Source organism: Mugil cephalus, chromosome 13 (assembly GCF_022458985.1).
Source record: "Mugil cephalus isolate CIBA_MC_2020 chromosome 13, CIBA_Mcephalus_1.1, whole genome shotgun sequence".
Lineage (NCBI taxonomy): Eukaryota > Metazoa > Chordata > Actinopteri > Mugiliformes > Mugilidae > Mugil > Mugil cephalus.
Window position 1 is genome coordinate 25,998,115 of NC_061782.1, and position 22,403 is coordinate 26,020,517.

Sequence of the window (22,403 nt, forward strand, 5' to 3'; positions counted from 1 at the left end):
CTGAGGCCATGTTTCCTAATACCACAATGCAGTTTGTGTGCAATAGGTGCCTCAGGTGAGTCGATCAAATCCACCCGACTGTCATTTGAACTCCACTTCAGTGCATAGATACAACTAAAGGAAATGAGATTTTACTACAGCAATGTTTTTTCTTTTTTAAATTTTACATGACAGAACTTTGTGTTTTTAAATGTTTCTAAATATCTAATCTGTTCTGAGGATTTCATGATTATCATTAAAACCTTTTATTCAGACTTTTGGAACCAGCTTGGATAGGTTCTATGTGACAGTGAGTCCCAGACAGACCTACGCAAAGGGCAATAAAGTGTATGTTTTAGAATTTCAGCTTGTTGATACTCTGGTGCAGATGAACCAAAGGCTTGGCCGGTAGAAACAAGAACACTTTGACTAGAGTTAGAAACTGGTTTATCCTCTTCGTAGTGTTCAGAGCAATAATTTGTGTTCCTCAGCTGTATTCTTTACGTTGGTCAAGAAAGAAAAAAATTATTAATTTCAGCTGACTTGGAGCGGTTAAATAAATTGAAAGAATGAATGAATTCATTCATGCCTCCCATACCACAGACACTAAAAAACAACCTGAGAAAGAAAGACAACATAAACATTTTTGCAACCAAGAAGCTCCCTCTGGAAATCCCAAAAAAACAATCCGTACAGTTTAAAACCAACCCATCACAGCACAACAACATCAGTTAAACAGTTCCAACTTGCATTACAAATGCTCAGCACATGACAACGGTTCTTCTATTGGGAGCAAAATCACACCCTGGTCATGTGTTTCTCATTGTACCAGCTCTTGTTGGTAGGAAGTCACCTGGAGAAAAAACAGACACATACACATCAGAAGAGCAAAGATCAGTAAACAAAGCATGTTTACAAGTGTCATCACACTTATTCATCATTCATTGGAGCTGTACATGTGATAAGGCTGCAGCTCCCTCACCCTCAGTCCATTGTCCCTGTTTTAAAATTGTTTTTGTTTTGTTTTTTGACAAGCAAGTATAATTTTGCAGGAGGAGCAGCTCAGAGCTCCAGAGCATGAAACCCAAATAAACAAATGCTAGTATTTTATTTAACACACAAAAAATGGGTTGAGGAAATACAAACTTCACCAGACACGGCTCCTTATACATTAAAAAGATCACATGCTGGTGTATGAGGAGGTTCTCTTGGTTTTCTGTATGGCTTTTAAAGCTAGCTTGCAAAATTGCAAAACCTTGATTTGTTTGTGAAAATAACATATTCATGATAACATTTGGATAAATACAACCTTTTCAGTTTTGACCCAGACTACCTGTACTTGCAATTTTAAAATTACTCAGCACTAAAATTGCTCAAAAACATGCCAGGTATTTGGGAAAGTAGACACACCTTGACTGAAGGTTTCCTAATGGGGCACACTGACGTCTTCAAGTAGAATTATCAAAGTACCAGTTCCTGTTGCTGAGATTTCATCTGCTGGTAGACAGAGACATACAAACACCACAGGAGCAATTTATATTATTACATAAATACAATTTATGTATTGCAAGTTAAAGTCCATAATTAAGCTTTAGATACAGTTTATGGTGCTAAAACATTGCAGAAAACAAGATGAGCATGTGGCCTACTTACCATCATCATATGCACCAATGAGTGCTGTATATTTGTTGTCCTTGACAAAGGGGGACTCCCTGTCCATGAGGCTTTTCAGTGTAATCAAACCTGTTTCCATGGTCACACTCAGCCAGCCAGCAGGGTCACTGATTATATTATACCTGGACATTGAAAGGACAATAAGAGAAAAAAGTAAACGCTATGCAAGCCAGTCACTACCATTTTTCAAGTCATTTTTCTGTGTGTCACTCCATGTATACCTTAGGTCTTCACAAGCTCTTGTTAAATTCTACCAGCCATGATGTTCTAGGACTGAGATTCATAGTTATTTAACATCTTCAACAATTTGGACCTTCTGTTCAGCTAGAACGGAAGGTCCAAGCCACATCTGTAGACTAAAGTCTCAATCCTGGTCTGAGCTGTAAAAGAGGCTAAGGATCACTTCAAGAATAAAGTGGAGACCTCCTGTTTTCACAGTGAAAGGTCCTTCAGATATTTTGAACTCTATTAACACAAACAATAACACTTTTAGCTCCAGCAAAATGACCTCTAAGTCATTTTGCAGTGTAACAGGGGGTGATGAAATCAATGTGATCCTCAGCCAGCCTTTTACATGTCCCTAGCCCTTTCCATAGTTCCAACATGCTTTAAAAGATCCACCATTACAACAAGGAAGACCAACCCAGTCTGCTTAAATGGCTATCTACCTGTGGCACAGACATTAGTGGGGATGATGTGCTTCAAAAGACTGGTAAAAGACTTTATCTGCACATCACTGCCCAGTTCTTTTGATCTTGTTCAGTTTTTCTACTACTGACAATGCAATCAAATACATCCTCCACACCACACTTCCCTATCTGGACAAAGTCAAGGGCCATTATGCACTACTCTCCTTCTGGATCTTGAGCTCCTGTCTGACAGATGGTGAAGATTGTTCAACATACACTATATTGCCACCCATCCATTAACTGAATTCAGTTGTTCTAATGGTTTCCATGGTCACAGGTGTATAAAACCAAGCACCTAGGCATGCAGACTGCTTCTTCTGAGTCTTCTGAGTTGGTGTGTTCACTGTGTGGCCTCAAAAAGGAGATCTCTCTCAAACTCCACTGGAGTTTTCAATAATCCGTTACATGGTTTTACAGACTTTTACAGGCTGTTATGGCTTCATTACTGGCTTTACTTCATGGTTAGTGAGGCCCTAGTGGCTAGTGATCGCTGCGAAGGTATCAAGTGGCAATTTGTCGCCCTCTGTGAGTTTGCATTGTTCTACATCTGTTCCTTTCTGCCTCAGATGTGCTTATTTGAGCTGCTGCTGGGTCTGGGCTGCTAACTCATCTGCTTCTCATCATCCAAGAAAGCCTGGAACCATACTAGACTTTCAGCTGCCCCACTCTTTACCAATTCTTCCATTTACCCCTGTGGTGCAGCCCAAGCTCCAGTATTTGCCAGCCAGCTTCTCTACAGTAGATTCCTTTGTTTCTTTATAGAATGCAGTTTCAGCTTCCAGTTTCAGGCAAAAAAAAAGAAAAAAAAACTACTTTTCTCCACAGTCAGTACTCAGCCACCTTCCCAGCCCCCATCAACAGCTGCCTGTGATTGGCCTATTTGGCCAATCTTGAGCCTTTCCAAGGAGTCCTGGAGCAGTGTTGTGGATTTATGCAGTGCTCAAATATCTTTGCTTTCAAGCCACAAACCTTCCACACAGATAAGTCTAGAGTCCCGTCTCTTGTGGGGTTTGATCACCTCACTGTCGACAGCAAGGTCTTCCCGTTTTGCCACAAGCTTCTCTGTTGAATCAAATACTGGAGCTTCATTGACATCCTGCACATTCACCACCACTGTGGCAGTGGAAGTGGGCAGTGGAGTAGCAAAAGGAACCTCATTTTCCACTGCAACTAACAGAGTGTACTTGCTGGTCCTCTCAAAGTCAAGACCCTGGTAGGATGGAAGCAAAAACATCACAGCTCATTCTGCTGCACTACTAAAACTCAAATTCATTCACTTTTATTTGCAGTGAATTTTCAGAATATTTAATAAAAAAAATACATAAATACCTCTTAACGTTAATATTGTGGCTTATTTGTGATTTACTGCTTACCTTGGCAGTAGTAATGATTCCTTCATGTCCTTCACTTCCTGTTTTCACAGTGAAAAAACCTTGAGGATCACCACTAACAATCACGAACTTGGCTTTCCAGGCTGGGGTATTTGGCTCATCTTTATCTTCTACAGATAATTTCACAACCAAGGTGTCCACTTTATTTTCTTCAACTGTTGCCTCATACTGGAAAAATGGAAAGAACGAGATAAGGTGTTAGAGCAAAAAGATTAGAAAGTGGTTATTGTTCCCTTAATGAGGATTAAAAGAGTACATCTAAACAGAGCTGATTCTCAACTCTGTCATCATAAAGCTTAGTTCATCATTTCCCGCTAATGCTGTGGAATTGTGTTATTATGGTTCATGAACATATCTGATAAACATCCAGAGTGAAAACCCAACATCCAATCCCAACATCCAATCCCAACATCCAATCCCTCCCCCTCCCCCCCGATACACACACATGCACACTGTTTGTCAGCCAGTTTGCCAGACAGGGAATGTTTTTGGCCACGGTCTGTGGTGTATATACTTACAGAGGACTGAGTGAAGGTTGGAGCATTGTCGTTGCTATCAGTGACATCCAGGATTACTTTTGTTAGTCCAATTAAGCCATCTCCCTTCATATCTGCTGCTTGGATCCTTAGAGTGTATTGTGGGTATTTCTGCATTGGAAAAGACACAAAAGGAGCTTAAACTGAACATAGGTTGGAACATATGAGGCTTGAACATTCTTCCTAAATTTTATAGTGAGCATGTAGCAGATGATGAAACATTGATAAAATCCCATTGACAAGATTTTTTTTTTTTTTAAATCTGATATTAAACATTTGCACTGGCCTAACCATAACCTAAATAAGGAAAAACTATAACTGTTTGATTGCGTCATCGACAATGGAAATCGTGTGAATAATCAATTAATTACTCATTTATTTACAGATGTAATTTTAGCATTTTATCCTCACCTCTCTGTCCAGGCCACCAGCATTTACTCTTATGACTCCAGTTAATGGGTTGATCGCAAACAGGTTGTCAGCAGGCTGCTTTGGCTCCTGGTCCAAAATAATGTAGCGAATGTCTGAGTTGGCATTATTTGGCTCATCAAGATCTATGGCCAGAGCCTGTAATACCTCAAAACCTGCAGAGGAGAAAGTGGAAATTAAGCACAGAGACTCCTCAAAGTTTGAAAGTAAGTTTCATTAAAGACGTAAATAATGTCAAAACTATACTAATTGTCTCTCAAACAATGTAGCTGGTGACTGAAATGTGTGTATGGTAAGTGTTTTCTTATCTGTGGAAATTTTCCTACTCCAGACTCACCTCAAGTTAATGTAAAATAAATAAATAAATAACATGAATCATATAAAAGCTATTGTCTATGAAATGTAGAGATTTGTAGAGAGACTGTAGAGAATGTAGAGACTGACAACCAAGAAATATCAACATAGAAAACACCCTAATTCAAAAAAACATGTCAAATATTGTGGTAATCTCCTTTGTATGGCTCTCCTCAAGTACCCCTCTCAGATTTCCTTTCTTTTCTAATGAAGTCCTGTCTGGATTCTGGCAGGGCTCTTCCATCTTTCCCTTTTTTTGTTTGATTGATTTCGACATTTGCTTTTGATCACGGCCATGCTTAATGGTAAAAGTTACGGGATTGTCACATGTAATAAGCAAGAGCTTGTCAGAAGGAGCTGCAGCTCTGTTAAGCCTCCCTAAATAAGTTTTTATTTATCTTGTTAAAACACCACAAACAGAGATATGATTTGAATAAAATGCATAAAATCATCAGTAACATTACCAATTGGCGAGGCCTCAGCAACTGCTCCAGTGAAGGTCTCTTGAGTGAAAGTAGGCTTGTTATCATTCTGGTCAATTACGTTGACTATAATATCCATAGGGTCCTCAGCTGTTCCCGAACCTTCTGCCACAGCATGCGCTTTTAACTGTAAATAAAATCAAATACAGTTGTGTTATACCATATATGAAAAATAGAAAGAAATGCAGCCAAGAGTGTTTGTCAGACATCAAAGATACATTTGAAGAAATCTTTATAAAAATGTTTTATATTGCATGTGCACTACCAGTCAAGTTTTGACACACCTTCGCGTTCAATTCAATGAGAAGGCGTGTACACACTTTTGACTGGTAGTGTATATACAAAAAGTGAATGGTTCTTTGTCTTGGACAAAGTTCTCCTTGTAGAGATAAGCACTGATCTTTCAAGTTACATACTGACTGAAGAAAACTTTACCAAAAAAGAATATGAAACATTTGCTGTGATTGCCTAAAAATGAACATTAAAGATATTCAAAATCAGGATTCACGACAGGCCTGTTTTAATGGTCGTTGGCTTACACATGTCCAATCGGCCTTTGTCAGTTACATGAATGACATGCCCCTGTCGCCATTTTTGATGGTCACCGGAGGAAAAACAAAACGTGAGCAGTCAACAGGGGAGGTTTAACAAATGATGGAAAAACAGAAGAAAAACAAGTGGATACCGAGACAAACTGAGCAAAGATGCCAGGAACATGGCAAAGAGCAAGATATAAACAAGATATAAAAATAAAACAACAAGAGAGGATGCTTACCATGTAGTTCGTCTGTGTCTCTCTGTCAAGTGGTTGTGTGAGATACAGAACACCACTGATTCTGTCCATAGTGAAAAGACCAATAGGAGTCTCATCAGCTCCTGGGCCAGTGATGCTGTAAAAGATCTTCTTTTTTGCATCTTCACTAGAACGGATCTGGATAAAACACACCAGGAACATGTTAAAGCACATTGACTACAACGACCATTACATTATAACACAGCTTCAATAAAGGTACAGTGCAGAGGTACTCATGCTGCATTTAAAGGGGAAATTAAACACTAAACATAGTTATGATAATTTTAAGAAGGTCTCTCACACTAAAAAGATCAGTTTTAACCAATGATGGCGTTAAAATAAACAACGTTACTAACGGTGTTATTTTTTTCAGTAACGGGTAATCTAACTAATTACTATTTCCATCATTATAACGTAATTTCGTTACAACTTGGTTCTCAGACAGATACTTAAATCAAACAAATGTGTTGTTACACGATCGTTAATGGAAGAGCATAGGTGAACAGCGACTGTGTTTATATACAGCTTGTACAGCAATCTCCCAAACTTTAACAATCATGGCAGCGCTCTGCATGCAAGAAAAGGGGGGATTGGGCGGCAGATATCGGGCTCTGTGCAGGACACAGTGATTTATTCTAATATTAGCAGCCTTTTGAGAAAGCAGGGGTTTGACCTGTCCATTCTTCAGGTCGTCCATTATTTCAGAAAAACAACCTTTTGACTTCTTATGTTAACAACTATTCAGCTCTTGTTATAAGATATCAAGTACAGTGACCAAAGAATAAAGGTAATTAACGTTGACAATCTCTAATTAACTAGATTAATAAAAACAGTGAGTGTAGCTTTAAGGGGGTCGGAACACACAAGAAAACAAACAAACAAAAAATAAAACTGTCTTGGAATATAGATTCATTAGAAAGACAAATTTAATCCAATAATAAAACTGTAGTGAGACCAACATGGAGACATGTTACCTGAGACACATATAAAGGATAGGGTCCTCCAGCATTCTCAGAAACAGAGATTGGAGGAATAACCCAGTCTCTCTTTCTCCTCCTTAGTCCTTCACCAGACTTCGGGAAATACAGAATGGGTACCTGAGGAAAACATGTAAACACTTCTTCAGTAAGGGCATGAAGAGTAGGACACCACTAGACAAAGTCTGATACAAGTTCCTTCCCAGGGACCCTGAAGATTTCCCTTGTATTGTGAAATGTCTTGTGCCGTCTGTGCAGGCAGCTGTTCACAACACATACGTGGAGACTGAGTCACAAAATTATTTTCAATAGTGTTTTCAGAGTCAGAGTCCTTTTCACAATATTTAACTTGTATTTGTTCATACATTTCATATTTTTTAAACAATAAATATTTTCTATAGTCCTGGGCCTTGATAAACAAAAATATGAAATATTTTATAAATTCAAACAGAAATAATAAATAAATAAGTAGAACTATAAACTTGTTTATCACATTCAACAGTCTCTAAAAGTTGCCTCTAAATCCACCTCTGTGTTACTAGCAGAGCCTGTTTCAGTAAGGTGGTGCTGATGGTTGTGACGTGTGTGGTCCCCATGTTGATGTTCAACCTCTTGGGGGTAGTTCACGTGATGCCCATCGTATAATACCCTGACAGGAACAGTCATTTTGCGACCTTGTGAGTCCCAGGACTGGATGAAGAAGTCTCTATGCCCTTCATGGAGAACAACCTGTCTCTTTACCTGAAGGAAGAAAAATAAAATAAAATGACTCATCAGGAGAAGGGAACATGCTGCTAAACATGATGATACCCTGGTGATACTGATCATCCTCAGTGGCCAACAGTGATCACATCTCCTTTTGTTGCTGTTCTACTAACTCTGTAGTATCTAGGTGGGTTCAGGTCAGCATGTTGTATGCATAACATAACCAGACATGTAGATGTTTCTCAACATAAATATCACCCACATTTGCCCTTTCTAAGAGTCCCGTGTTACATGTTAATGTTTACACTTGCACATTGCAGTGGTTACCAAATCAGCATAATAACATTAACATACAAGCATTAAATCCTTGGGGTTTAGTCACCCCAAACCCTACTCTACTCACCGTTAGTGTTCCATCAGGCTGGACCATAAAACGGCTGTCATAACTTCTGAACAGGAATCTCGTGCGGTCTGTGCAGTCAGTGAAACTCACTGTTAATAACCAGAGAAAGAGTAAAGTTATAAACCACCTCTTGCAACACCAAACTTAACAAGTCCTATCATAAGTAGTTCTTCAAAGCAGTGCTTTCAGCAAATGGATACAAGTGGTTATTAGATGACTTGTTTCTTGTTTCTGGTCCCACTTATAGTTGGTAGGTAAGGTGTACTCTCACTGGAATAAGATCTTTATCTGGTTGTCTGTGAAGCTGGTTGTGTCAGGTCCCAATTGTAGCATAAAGAGGCAAAGAATCGGTGTGAATTCATTCATTTATTCAAGATGATGCTGGCAAACAGGAACCAGGAGAGCAAAGGCAAAACTCTTGGTCAGGAACAGAAGGCTGACACTGTTTAGCCTTCTGGCAGGTGAATCAGGAACAGGCAGAGTCAGTACCTGGAAGTCGGGTCTCACATGGCAGTGAACAATGTGGTAGAGGAGTAAGTGTGGAATTGAAGCCTGATCAGAGGATGGGGAGCAGTTGTGTGCAGAAGTAAATTGAGTTTACTGATGAGGTGGGAGTGGCTGACAGTGTGTCAGTGGAAAAGTACTCAGGATGAGATGGATGACTGAACTGTGTGGGGCACTACACCACACCAGTGGATAGCTTGTAACACATGAAGATGAACTGTTTATCTTGTTGAAGATATAATTCTGACTCATCTGCCAGGTACCCAAGTTCTTTATGTACAGTCTACACTTGTAGTAAAATGGTGAGAGGGTGTCTTCTCCCATCAGTGTGAGGTAGCCTATGGGCCAGTAAACAAAAAGACCAATTCCCTGCTCGCTGAACATATGTGGATTGTTTTCACCTTTGCCAATATTCATGCCCAGCCAAAGGTGTTTTCTGGTCACGTTGAAAATCAGCATGTCTGACTCAAATCCAGGTGCACATGGCTCCTCAGCAGTCACTAAATGTGAAGCCTATGAGAAGAAAAAAAAATATTTTAATATAGTATAGAGATCTGTACCACAGGACAACATTTGCAGATAATTGTTGGCTTAAAAATGTATTTGCCTTGGCCCGTTCTAAGACAGTCACACCCAGCTGGAGGTAAACTACCTCAGTAGTCACAGTTGCCCTGGGACAGACTGTCAGCCTGATCACCAAACAACACTCAATCACAATCATACACAGGAGCACACACGTGGGGGCTAGGTGGGGTAAGTGTCTTGCCCAAGTACACAACAGACAGACTAGGGATAGGGTGGACCTGAACCGCCAACCTTTTGGTTAATGGACGACCCCTACCTCCTGCACTACTGCCACCCGAATTCATTAGTAATTCGTCTCTCAGTATTTCTTTCATTTGTGAAAAAGTGCACCTTGTGGCGATTTCACATACTCACCAAAGTATTCACTAAATATTGGACTGTGCATTCCTTTTGTTTTTTACTTTCTGAAGGCTTGGTACCTCAACACAAGAAGGGCATCTGACTTATATGTTCTTTTGATTCACGATGAACCTTGGACTATCAAAATCATGATAAATGTGTCACTGTTGGACTTTGCCATAAATTGGCTAAATATATTTCAACTGGCTTATAAACTGATTTATGTGGTAGTGCCTTTGGATGCTTCAGCGTGAAAGCAAAGCTGTTCCCTACAATGGATTTGAGGAAGGAACTTCGTGAAACATTTTGAGCAAAGTAACATCTGTAACATTCAGCTTTATTCTGTTAACAATACTGCAGCTCTACACATAACACAACACAGATTACAAGCCATATCCCATATTCTCAGGGTAGAACGCTGCCTCCACAGATAGCAGCAGAACAACTATTATTATACGCAGGTAGACCTGGGTTTTGTGAAAATACAGTTCACTCTGAGTTAAATGAAACTCTGGTTTTTCGGTTTCAGAAAGCCGGTTCAAGCCGACACTGAGTCAGTTGACATTATAGCACAGATACTCCGTAGGATATTTAGACCTTGATTGGATGTTTTATCATTTCCTGATGAGTACCTGTCTGAGCGTTACCGTTTCACTGTCCAATCAGTAATTTTTATTAACAATATTCTCAGAAGACTTGACACATCATGGAAATGCTTCTGAGGAAATTCTATTAACATATATTTGTTGAAAATCTTGTATCAGAATACACAGATAGAAAGTGAACATAAACATACAATATGAACCCCAATCCCAACCTACTACCCCACTTTATTACAAAATTACAATATTAAATGTGTAGTGTATTGTCATTCAAATGTCTCCAGACAACAGAGCAACACTACTTAAGGGACTGTTAAGCCAATGTAGAACATTGCATAGAAGTCCAATACACCCAATTGCAGAAACGTTTATGGCACAAAAAAGTATTCATAATGAAAGAGTTGTTCAAGTTAACACTGAGTACCCTTACAGAATGGGTTGGCAGGTAGAAGGTCCCAGATTTCATAAAATTCACTAAGGTTATGTTTAAGACTGTAAGTCAACTTTTGTAATGGCAGACATGAGGATAAATCTTTAAACCAGTGACTAATAAGTGGAGATAATATATTCTTCCAGTACATGACAATGAGGAAGAAAGATTTATCAATTTGATTACATACTGTTTTAGGGAAAGCTTTTAAGATACAGCTAGCCCTAAAGATGCCCTCACTAATAGGTCGCCCACTGTTCTGACTGAGGGGCATCGCTTCAGCCCCTGTGAATGCTGCTGGTGGTGGACCGCCACCTGCTTTGCGGGCCTTTGCCTTTTTCTGTTAGCTATAATGAAGGTCAGATTTGAGCATATCCATAAAACACTAATTTGGAGACATGCATGTATGACAGTCATATTTAAGAAATTTGGAAAATCCCCGAAACTAACATGTTAAATACAACCACTAAATGCTGTTTAATGAGGCTAAACAATATCACGATTGCTTGCAATTGCTTACAATACCTTACCTGTTTGGACTATATGCTTGTATATATTACATATTTAGTTGCTGCCAAGTCTGTTTTGTACCTGTTGCATTACACCTGTGAGCTCACACACATACATACAATATAAATGTGGAATCAGTGGAACACTCAAAATGAAACATTTCTTTTTCTGCTCTAGTTCTTTTGCTGCACGTGTATAAACAATGTTGTTATAATGTGTATGTTTAGTATGTATATCAGCACTTATGTTATGATGTTCAAAAAGTGTGTTTTAATGTTATAAAATACATGTACAAGCCATGTGTTTTTCTTGTATTTCTTATACATAAACTTTTGGTCTTAATCTTACCAATGCACTTTCTTCTACAGTGTTGTTTTTTTTTTTCTTTTTTTCCAAAAATATGTTTGCCTTCCACATATGCTGCCATCAATATTTCCACCTCAAGTCAACCCAGAGTTCATGTTAAACAGTTTGTTAAACCTGCTTTCTGAAGGACCCATTGGTGCAGGCCTCAAAGAAGTGGTGCTGGGCACAGAGCCCTGGTTTTTACCACTGCATATGCCCAAGGAGATAAATCTGTTGAAACAGCTCTCGGAGGGCAATGCCTATACTTGTAGAATCTGGGGTTACTTCGTTGGCCAAGAGAGATCAATGTACTCTACTTAAGAAAAACACAAGCAAACAGCAAATATACACAACACAACCAAAAACAAAAACACATTTAAAAAATCACAACACCAGCAAACTCTCACAACATCTGCCAACACTCACAATGTTTCTTCATTACTTATCACATCAATCCATTTTTTATTGTTATTATCAGTTAAATAAGTTTAAGTTTCAATTCTTACAGTCACTAATTTCCAGGTATAAGTGTTTGCTGGTGTTTTTGTAGCACATTTCTGTTTTCGGATGTGTTTGTTGCAGAATGTGCGCATTTCTGACTGAAAGATACAGTAACATCCTCTGCTTCCATTTATCCATTCACCATGATATGTTATATTAATATTAATGTGTACTTTGAGGCATTTAAATTTGAAAATATATATAACATACAATTGAAAACTGTCTAATCAACCAAAAATTTCACAACTTCCTGCAACCCCCTACCTGTGTGGACTCCTGTTTTGGGGCTATGGTAATATATGCAAATATCTTTCCACATATCAATTATCAAAAGTAACAAGTTACATATCCCATTTAAGTTGATATAAAACTGGAGTCTACCCCAGCTGTCATCTACGAGATGCGGGGAACACACTGGACCGGTCTCCAGTCTATCACAGGGACCAATCACACACCTACGGCCAATTTAGAATCACCAATAACCTAACAAGCATGTCTTTGGACTATGGGTGGAAGACCCGGAGAGAGAGGCCCCAGTTAATCGAACCCAGACCTTCTTGCTGTGAGGCTACCATTTTTCCTAAAATAAATAAATCTTTCTCTTTAGCTCTGAAAACTTCTAACTCCCACATATTGTAATACACTTATCATCGTAGAATCAAAAATTTTATTTTCATGTTATTACGATATAACCTTTATGAAGCAATGGTATAACAATGAAGATCAAGAATTAAGAAAAAAGTAAGTACATCACAACATTTACCATACGTTCAAATCTGTAGGTAAAGTAAAGGTATAGGTAAAGTGGCAATGATTAAAACCTCTATCAAAAGTGTGACAAGTGGAACTTGACTTATATAAACCTCTGAAGTCTTTTCCTTTGCTGCTGAAGTGCATGGTGTCATCATGCTAAAATTGAAAGAATCCGCTACGTCTTCAGAAAAAAGGGTATGGAGAAATCTAATGGCCAGCAGCTATATTGATATCTTGTCAGAGAGCCAGTGCCATCAGTAACAGACTAACTTTATATTTTATAATAAGTGATAAGTGATTATACCCACAAGTGCATTTTATTTATTTCTAAAAGATATTTTCCATTTCCTTACATACTTAGATACATAGTGTGTTGTGAAGTAGTTAAACCTCACAGTCAACTTTGATAATGTATAAACACTGTCACACATTACATTTTACAGTCTTTTCTCTGGAGTGCAGTCACATTTTCCTTAAATTTAAGCTCTGAATATTGAGAGAAATGAGTGCATGCTGTTTGTGGAATTGGATAAACAAAAAGAAGTCTCACCTGTAACAGGAAGATGCCCCAAACTGCAACCCAAGTGGTCGCCATCTGTCTGTAAGTCTTCTCTTCTTAAGCAATATTGTGAAATTCTCAAACAATTCCCTCTAGTCTTCGAAAAGAAGTTTCAACAAGGGAGTCTGTTCAGATGGGCAAGTTGCTGCAAATATTTATATGTAGCTGCATATGACATCACCTCAAGGGTGCTTCTGTACTCCTGATATGGTAATACAAGCTCAACACACCTGAAGAGACGAGCTGAAGTCATTTGTGTTACCTTTTGCTCATGAACAGTAATGAACTGTAAAGCATAGCAGCAGTTAATAATCAGCAATGAGCTTTATCCGAGCTTAGTGGACTGCAGTAACCTACTTTGTAATGCCATATACTTAAAAGTCTCTATACAAAAACCAACATCTGTCACACATATGCACAGAGATATTAAAAAAAAAAAAAAAAAAAGTTTAACCCAAGAATCACATTACAGTCTTTACTCACAAAGCTCTGCACACAGATTTTTGCAAAATAAACCAATTCAAGTCCCAAAGCAATAGAAGGCCAATTAGTGTTTATCAGTGAAACCTTGACTACCTCCTTATAGGCACACTTGCCTTTTTTCTGAGTGGTTACTTTTGTCATACTTAGCTTTCTATTTATTTATTTTGCTGGTCCAGTTAGGGTTACACACTAGCATTAATGATTAAGCTGATGATTTTTAACAAAATAGATACGGGCTGTGAGCCACACTAGCAAATCAGTCAAATATGTCTTCCTGATTGTTTTTTGTCATTTATGAAAGTGTATAAAACAGGTGTGATTGAGATGTGCTCTTAATTAAACAATAAAAGTATTTCTGTTCAGGAATTGTACATACGATTTCTAGAAATGTATGTCTCATTAACAGTGTGATGTGTTGATCTCTATTTCAAAGCACAAAATGAGCTTAACCTTTACATTGTGTTAGGGTCAAAAGTTAAAATATGTAAAAAGTATACCTTTTCTTTGTTTTGTTTTTTATTGGAGCAAGGCTTTGTGATATCCTCAGGAACAGCTATTTTAATACAACAAAATAATTGTTCACTATTTAACTAATTTGAAAGTACACTTATGGCCAATTCACCAGCATTAGATCAACAACACAGTAAGTAGCCCCAGTGTTCTGCTTTCACAGCACTGTGATTTCCCCACACAAGCATGTAATCTCTGAAGACAAATGAATAAGTGTTTGTTGCTTGAAGTATATCCACTTCATAAAAGGTGTCTCTATCCTATTTCTTTAAACAAATTATTGCCAACATGGGTTCATGTTTCTGTAGTCAGAATAAATTCCACATCTGGAAACAAATTAAAATTTTCACTAAAATCAAGCTAAATGAGTGATGTGTTAAACAGGGGTTTAGGGCTGGTTTGAGATTTGTGACAAGATGAACAGGATCCACAAACAGCTGTCATTAGCTTCTAGCAAGCTGACTGCAACAGATTCACAATGTTTCTTTATCTTTCATTTCATTGTGCTCTGATTGATAAGTAGTGTTAACCAAACAAGCATGGGCATTTTTCTGAAATATGACTAATATTTAAGCCTGTTAAGTCATGTATGACTTTATAACTCACAAAGGTTTTAGTTGCTCCACATGCATGTCTCTGGTCTGTAGCACAGTATGACGAGGCAGCGGCATGCTCGCTGTACGTACATGTGAGAGAGCCATGGAGTATATACAGTTAATGGGATGTATGGAGAGAGCATGCAGCGCGGTGAGCAAGGGACAGCCCCGCCCCTCAGTGAGAGACAGAGGAGCAGCAGCGGCGTTCAGTGTGGAAGAGTCACCATCACAAATCGGTCAGTGAGAATTAGAACAGGACTGAGTACGTCCCGGTACGCCTAAAAAGTCCCGGTACACCAGTAGTCAAAATATAGAAGTGCCATAGAAGATATAGAAGTCCATACCAAAGTCAAGGCATGACAAGTGCCATACATTGCCATACCCAAACGATACCACTGCATGATAGTGAAGACAGAAACCAAAGTGACATGGAGGGAGATGTGTGTGAGGATGAGGTTGGATGGTTGGATGAGATCAACAAAACACACCTGGTTACTTAAATAGGTCTGTTACTTCTTGCTGGAGCTACAGCCAGCTTGTGGGATGCTGGGACAGGCTGAAGTATTTTCCATGCTACTGTGTCACTTTACATCTTTCTCTATAACAAATATAATGAGTGAACTTAAATAATTTTTTAGATTAAAATGAGTTGTAAGATTGTAAAATCAAATGTCTGTTTGGCCAAAAAATAACTAATATAATTTTGGGATGTCTCTTTTTTGTGCGAACGCAAAAGACATGGGTAACTTTCTAAAACAATACAAGGGTTGCAGTGAATACACTATGAACTACACTGCCTGGCTAAAAAAGTCCACTGATGGAATAATCGGGTCATTCAGTATATTCAGGTAGTCGTCTGACCTCACTATCTGGGCACATAATGTTGCTGCACTTAGACCTGGCAAACTTCAGCAACCCCAGATTATAGCACTGCCCCAAAAGGCGTGGGTCGTTGGCTTTGGCATTTGGCGGAGCAGCCATTGTGGTGTGTTAATTTACACCACAATAGTTACGCTGTTCGAGTCCCCTGAGCTGCTCGGAGTGAGGCTTGAGATTCCAAGTGAACTTCAGAAGAAGTGCTGGGGATGTCAGGCTGGAGCTGGAGGTGGAGTGGAGAAGGAGGTTCAGGTTGGCGGTGCCATCTGTCCTCATGGGGAATGTGAGGTCTTTGGCGGCAGAATGAATGGACTGTGTGCGCCTGATGGGACCCACAGGGAGTGTGTCATGAGAAGTGCATGGATACCTGGTTACATCTGTGTCCGGCTACTCATTGCATCAGTTGGGGTTAAATAAATTGTTGCTTATCGCCCATGCAGTTATTATCCAATAGGAGGCTCGTACCTACTTCTGTAGTTGAATCCAGACGGCCACTTTTGTTTCTTTTTGGTCAGGCACTGTAATAAACAGAGGGACCTAAAGGACCTTTGTAGTAATGCAGTAAATGATCATAATGCTACAGCTTGTAAGCTAAATGTACAACTAATCTAGCAATTACTAATCATTTATATAGAAAATAACCACTCTGTGCGTCAAAACTGATCTGACTGGGAAACATGAAGTTCAGGTGTGCCCAGAAATGGGCACACAAGAGGCGGGACCTAAGTTTTTGCATCTCAACCCCATGGTCACCACTGCACAGCCTCATTGTAGTAAAATTACATCTATCTGTATACACAGTCTGTGTAAATTAGCAAATTAGCAATAAGCCCAACTAACAAACTGATCATCAGTAGATATTGTCTACTGGATAAAAGTGTAAATAATTTACCGTTTTAAAATGTGATCTGTCATTTGAAATAGTAATCCAATGAGGTTGGTTAACTAAAAGTTAGTAAAAGAGTACAGCAAGGACTCAGGTTCCCCTTAGAGTTGTAACTTATCACCACTGCGTTTCTTTGGAAATAATTAACAACCTGTATCACAACATTAACTAATATCTCTTTAAATAAAGGCTAGATAACTATACCCACATTGCTGAGCAGTGTTACGGAAGAACTGGGCTCCCAGATTCTGCTTACCAAATTCTCATCCCAGTGGGGTTAAAGGAAAAGACACACAGAAACAATGGTGGCACTTAGCTGACAACAACATAAAAGCACTTGGCTACACCTCGTCATGCTGCACATTAATATTTAATTCCCATCATGTCTTCATGGGAAAGAAGCCACTACACTTCATAATTAGAGCTTCACATTAATCTAGTCATATGAAACCTGCACTTAAGGTGTAAACAACTGCGGCTCTCCTGTGTAGTGCAACAAGTTGAGGCATCTCAGACCTCAGATCTCGTTCCAAGTTCAGATGATATCAGTGTGTGTGGGAGTTGAACAGGCTGTAACGTTCAATATTAAATTAAATTGATGATGTGATATAGTGCAGGGGAGGGCTATTTATTTATTTTTTGACATGGTCTACTTCTTAGTAAGAAGGTATACTATTACCTGCTATTCTTACACAGCCTTTTTTTTACCAACAGTTACAGCAAACAGCTGTACATGTAAAGTTGTGCCAAAAGATAACTCATCCAACCCTATGCTACATTAGACCAGTACAGAATGCTAGGTGGGAGATGTTCACTGTTGGTAAACATTGTGAACCATTCATTGCTGCTTCAGCAAAGAGCTTCATATGTTGCATTTTCTCCCCCCTGTACAGACATACACTTATCCTAGTTAATTGTTGTTGCTGTTTAATTTTTTCATATTGGAGTAAGTACTTACTCAAACTGATTCAGGATTATGTTCACACAGAGGTGGAAGAGGAACCCCACAGCAAGACAGTGGCCATGCACCAGCAAGGCGCTTGGACAAAATGGGACTATGCATCTACCCAGAAGATCCCCTGGACAGAACTGTGGAAGTCAGAACCAGCTAGACTCAAGTTCTTGATGCAGGCAGTGTATGATGTACTCCCAAGCCCGTCCAACCTTCCCCTGGGAAGAACAGATGGACAAGACCAATGAGTGAAAGAAGGCCAAATACCTGGAGCTGGTGGAAGCCTGTCAGGAACGGGCTGAAGGGCCCGTTGTGAGCCTTTTGAGGTGGGTTACAGGGGTTTCCCAGGGCGATCTCTGGACCTACAGCCTCCAACTGCTGCAAATTGAAGTCTTTTTTCAGGTTAGCCTCACTGATTAGTGGTATTCTTAAAGCCACACAGCTGTTCAGTCACAATCCCTTGAGTTTCCTTTGCATTGTACACATGGAAATGCATTTACTTTCACTACTAAATACTCATATATCTATTTCTTCCTTGAAGACTATGGTTGCTCACTATCCCTCCAGTTTTTAATGATGTGTTAGGCAGTCCTTAACCTAATTGTAGTAGTTTTTGCTTCAATCTCCTTAGATGTTTCCTTTGCTCGATGCATGCCAATGACGTGTCCTTTGACACAATTGTTTTAGAAATGAGAAGCTACTCATTGCATCAGTTGGGGTTAAATAACCTGTTGCCAGCTGAAAGATAATCGCCCATGCAGTTATTATCCAATAGGAGGCTTGTACCCACTTCTGTAGTTGAATCCAGACGGCCACATTTGTTTCCAGGCACTGTAATAAACAGAGGGACCTAAGGGACCTTTGTAGTTAATGCAGTAAATGATCCAAATGCTACAGCGAGTAAGCTAAATGCGCAACCAATCTAGCAATTACTAACCATTTATATAGAAAATAACCACTATGTGAATCAAAACTAATGTGACTGTGATACATGAAGTTCAAGTGTGTACAGAAATAGGCACACAGTTTTGCATCTCAACCCCATGGTCACCACTGCACAGCCTCATTGTAGTGACACTATGTCTATCTGTCTACACAGTCTGTGTAAATTAGCAAATTACCAATAAGCCCAACTAACAAACAAACTTAGTGATCATCAGTAGATATTGTCTACTGGATACAAGTGTAAATAATTTACCGTTTTAAAATGTATACATCTGATCTGTCATTTGAAATGGCAATTCAATGAAGTGTGATTAACTAATAGTTAGTAAAAAAGTATAATAAGGACTCAGGTTCCCTTTATAGTTATAATGGGATCATCCCTATGTTCCCTGGGTCCTATGTTCCTCGGGTCCTATGTTCCCAGCTTTGTATGTGACCGGGGAACATAGGACCCTTTTTTAAAATATAGGGTTAGGAGGAGGGTAAGGGTTGTGGACACACTAAGATCTCTTTAAATGAAGGCTAGATAACTATACCCACATCGCTGAGCAGTGTTACGGAAGAACTGGGCTCCCAGATTCTGCTTATCAAATTCTCATCCCAGTGGGGTTAAAGGAAAAGACACACAGAAACAATGGTGGCACTTAGCTGACAACAACATAAAAGCACTTGGCTACACCTCGTCATGCTGCACATTAATATTTAGTTCCCATCATGTCTTCATGGGAAAGAAGCCACTACACTTCATAATTAGAGCTTCACATTAATCTAGTCATATGAAACCTGCACTTAAGGTGTAAACAACTGCGGCTCTCCTGTGTAGTGCAACAAGTTGAGGCATCTCAGACCTCAGATCTCGTTCCGAGTTCAGATGATATCAGTGTGCGTGGGAGTTGAACAGGCTGTTTGTCCTGGAACATTCAATATTCAGTTAAATAGATGGTGTGACAGAATACAGGGTAGGCTGCTATTTTCACTTCTTAGTAAGAAGGTATACTATTACCTGCTATTCTTACACAGCCATTTTTTACCAACAGTTACAGCCAACAGCTGTAAATGTAAAGTTATGCAAAAAGATAACTCATCTTTCCCTAGGCTACATTAGACCAGTACAGAATGCTAGGTGAGAGATGTTCACTGTTGGTAAACATGGTGAACCATTCATCACTCAGTGTGTTTACATAAAGAGCTTAATCGAGCTACTGTATGCTCAAAATTTAACTTTCTGACTACAGTCCTTGTCCCAGTTTACATGCAGCACAAGAAAATCGAATAACTGTTCTCTTCTTCCACACTAGGTGGCGATACGTGTCTTTTCAGCGGGATAATACCACGTTAATACGGCCTGGTTGACCTATTGCGTGATATAATAAACAAGAGTCGTTCATGCAGTGGACCGGCATTTCAAACAACAACCAGACGGATAATAGTTCATTTTTTAATCTTATGCGTAATGTTCGCACTACTTCTGATGCAGGTACGATCCACGCTATCCCTCAGACAGCTCCGTTTCTCTTCTTCTTCTTCTGCGACTGGCTTTCTTGGACATGTTTGTTCCGGGGTCACACGCCAGCGCAGCAGTGGTGGCGCATGCGCACACGCACACGCACACGCATTATCCGATGAAAACTCCGATTCCAATCGCATTATCTGGGTGTCTAAATTGGACAATGAGAACTCCAATTTTAATCGGAGTAATGTGTTTACGTGCACTTAAGTTCTCCTGTTATTGTCAGATTAAGGCAATAATTCTTTTTTTTTCATGTGCATGTAAACACACTGATAGAGGCATACTCTTATCCTAGTTAATTGCTGTTGCTGTCGAACACGTCCTGAGCTGATGCACCAAGGCACTGAGTGAGGGGAGGCACACCTAGCATCATGACCAGGACCTGAGGCTGACACTATCTGTACAGCAATCCAGCAGAGCAACTATCAGTTCCCAGCAAAGCGCAACATCATCTTTCTCAGGGCAGGAGAGAAACCTCAAGTAGTGTGCAAGGTTTCAACCAGGTTCCTAGCTTCAGCTTGCGACTGCCAACTGAAAGCGGACCTGGGGATTAAGCTGGTTTCCACAGTACATTGCTAGGATGTCACTTAGGCCAGACCTGGTTTTAACATCTGACTACATGAAGAGTCAACGATCTTTATCAGGGCAGGAGCAGAGACTTACTTGAGACTTCCACCAACAGTGGGCCCTTTTCTGGGCCCTCCCCTGTGAGTCTCCTTTCCTTGTTGTTTATCTGCTCCCCACCGCTGTGGGCTCCAGGTTGGAGCCCTAGCGTGTAAGTGTCCTACAAGGCACAGGAAGGATCTCCACAGTCTACCAGATCCAAGAAGCTGAAAAGCTCCTGGACACCATCATCTTCATAACACCACACCCTGACTACAACGGCACATCAGAGCCTGATACCATTGCTCCCTGATACCACTACTGCAACCACCTCTCCTCTGGAGCCTGCCGTCACCACTCACTGTCCCATCGGGAGACCTCCTTCACACCCTGTGTCTGACTCTGTTCACCATCCTCTGATGGCTGCTCCTTCTTCCTACGTCTCCAATGTCTCCAGGCTGCGGCTCGGAGCTAAACTTAAGGCTCCAATAAGTTCTAATCCATCCCAACAGGAGGAATGGTCACAGCTTAGTGCCTGCACCATTAAAAGCATAATTTCACCACAGGCACCACTTTCATCTTCACCTGGTGAACAAGTATCATATCCTCGACCTGCACGATTTTGTCCCATGGATCCCGTAACTCTCCATCATCACTTCCTTATCCATCTGCTGCAACAGAACACAACAGCACCAGGACCTACCGATTCATGCCGTGCTTTACATGTGCCCCCCGGCTGGCCCGTGACCCACCCCCCTCTCATTCCTGGAAAAGTCCCCTCCATCAACTTCTCCCCCTCCATGCAGACCCCACGCCCATTTTTCCCTGCGACAACTTAGCGACTCCATCGCAAGAAACATCTAGTTTTTCAATGCAGTTACACAGTTTTTCCCTGGTGCGAAGGTCCTCGACATCTTATCTCAGCTCCCCACTCTGCTAAAAGCCCTGCCTCCATCCAGAAAATTATATCCACGTTGGCTCTAACGATACATCCCTTTGATAGCCTGAGCTCACTAAGATCCACTCTAACCATCTTTTTGATTTCTTGACAACCTGTGTACTGCCTGCATTTATCAGTGGTCCTATTGCTACTGCTGTACATAGAAGTGGCCATATCCTCAGCCTGCACACCTGGCTTCAGTCCGCCTGCCGACCTCACAGCGTCACCTTTGTGTACAACTTCAATCAATTTTGGAACCGCTTCTACTTCTTTAAATTGGATGGAATACACCCTAATAGTCTAGGTAGCCGCATGCTAGCAGCTAACTTGCAGCACACTGTACACTCCCTCCCGTTTGACTGACTGTTCACTATTGCCTCACACACACACCCCTCTCCGTCTGAGCTACACTTACTATCAACGGTTCATCCTAACAGCTCTTCCTGCTGGCCTCACCTGTCATCATCATCAGTTCCTTCAACCGCTGGTCTCCCCAGCCGTCCCATCACAGTATTATTTAGCCGCTTCATATTCCTGTCCATTATTTAACATGGTATTATCC

General features: G+C 40.2%; 1 protein-coding gene across 1 annotated transcript; it reads right to left on the reverse strand.

Annotated features, from left to right (window-relative positions):
- Window positions 1-3,267: 3,267 nt before the first annotated feature.
- On the reverse strand, window positions 3,268-13,625 carry LOC125018797 (cadherin-1-like). The gene is made up of 11 exons (XM_047603144.1): window positions 13,532-13,625; window positions 9,318-9,429; window positions 8,413-8,501; window positions 7,833-8,045; window positions 7,302-7,424; window positions 6,310-6,465; window positions 5,517-5,661; window positions 4,681-4,853; window positions 4,252-4,380; window positions 3,716-3,901; window positions 3,268-3,552 (listed from the first exon to the last, which is right to left on the reverse strand). The coding sequence occupies exons 1-11, from the start codon at window positions 13,574-13,576 to the stop codon at window positions 3,283-3,285; spliced, it is 1,641 nt and encodes a 546-aa protein (XP_047459100.1). The 5' UTR covers window positions 13,577-13,625; the 3' UTR covers window positions 3,268-3,282.
- Between the last annotated feature and the right edge of the window lie 8,778 nt (window positions 13,626-22,403).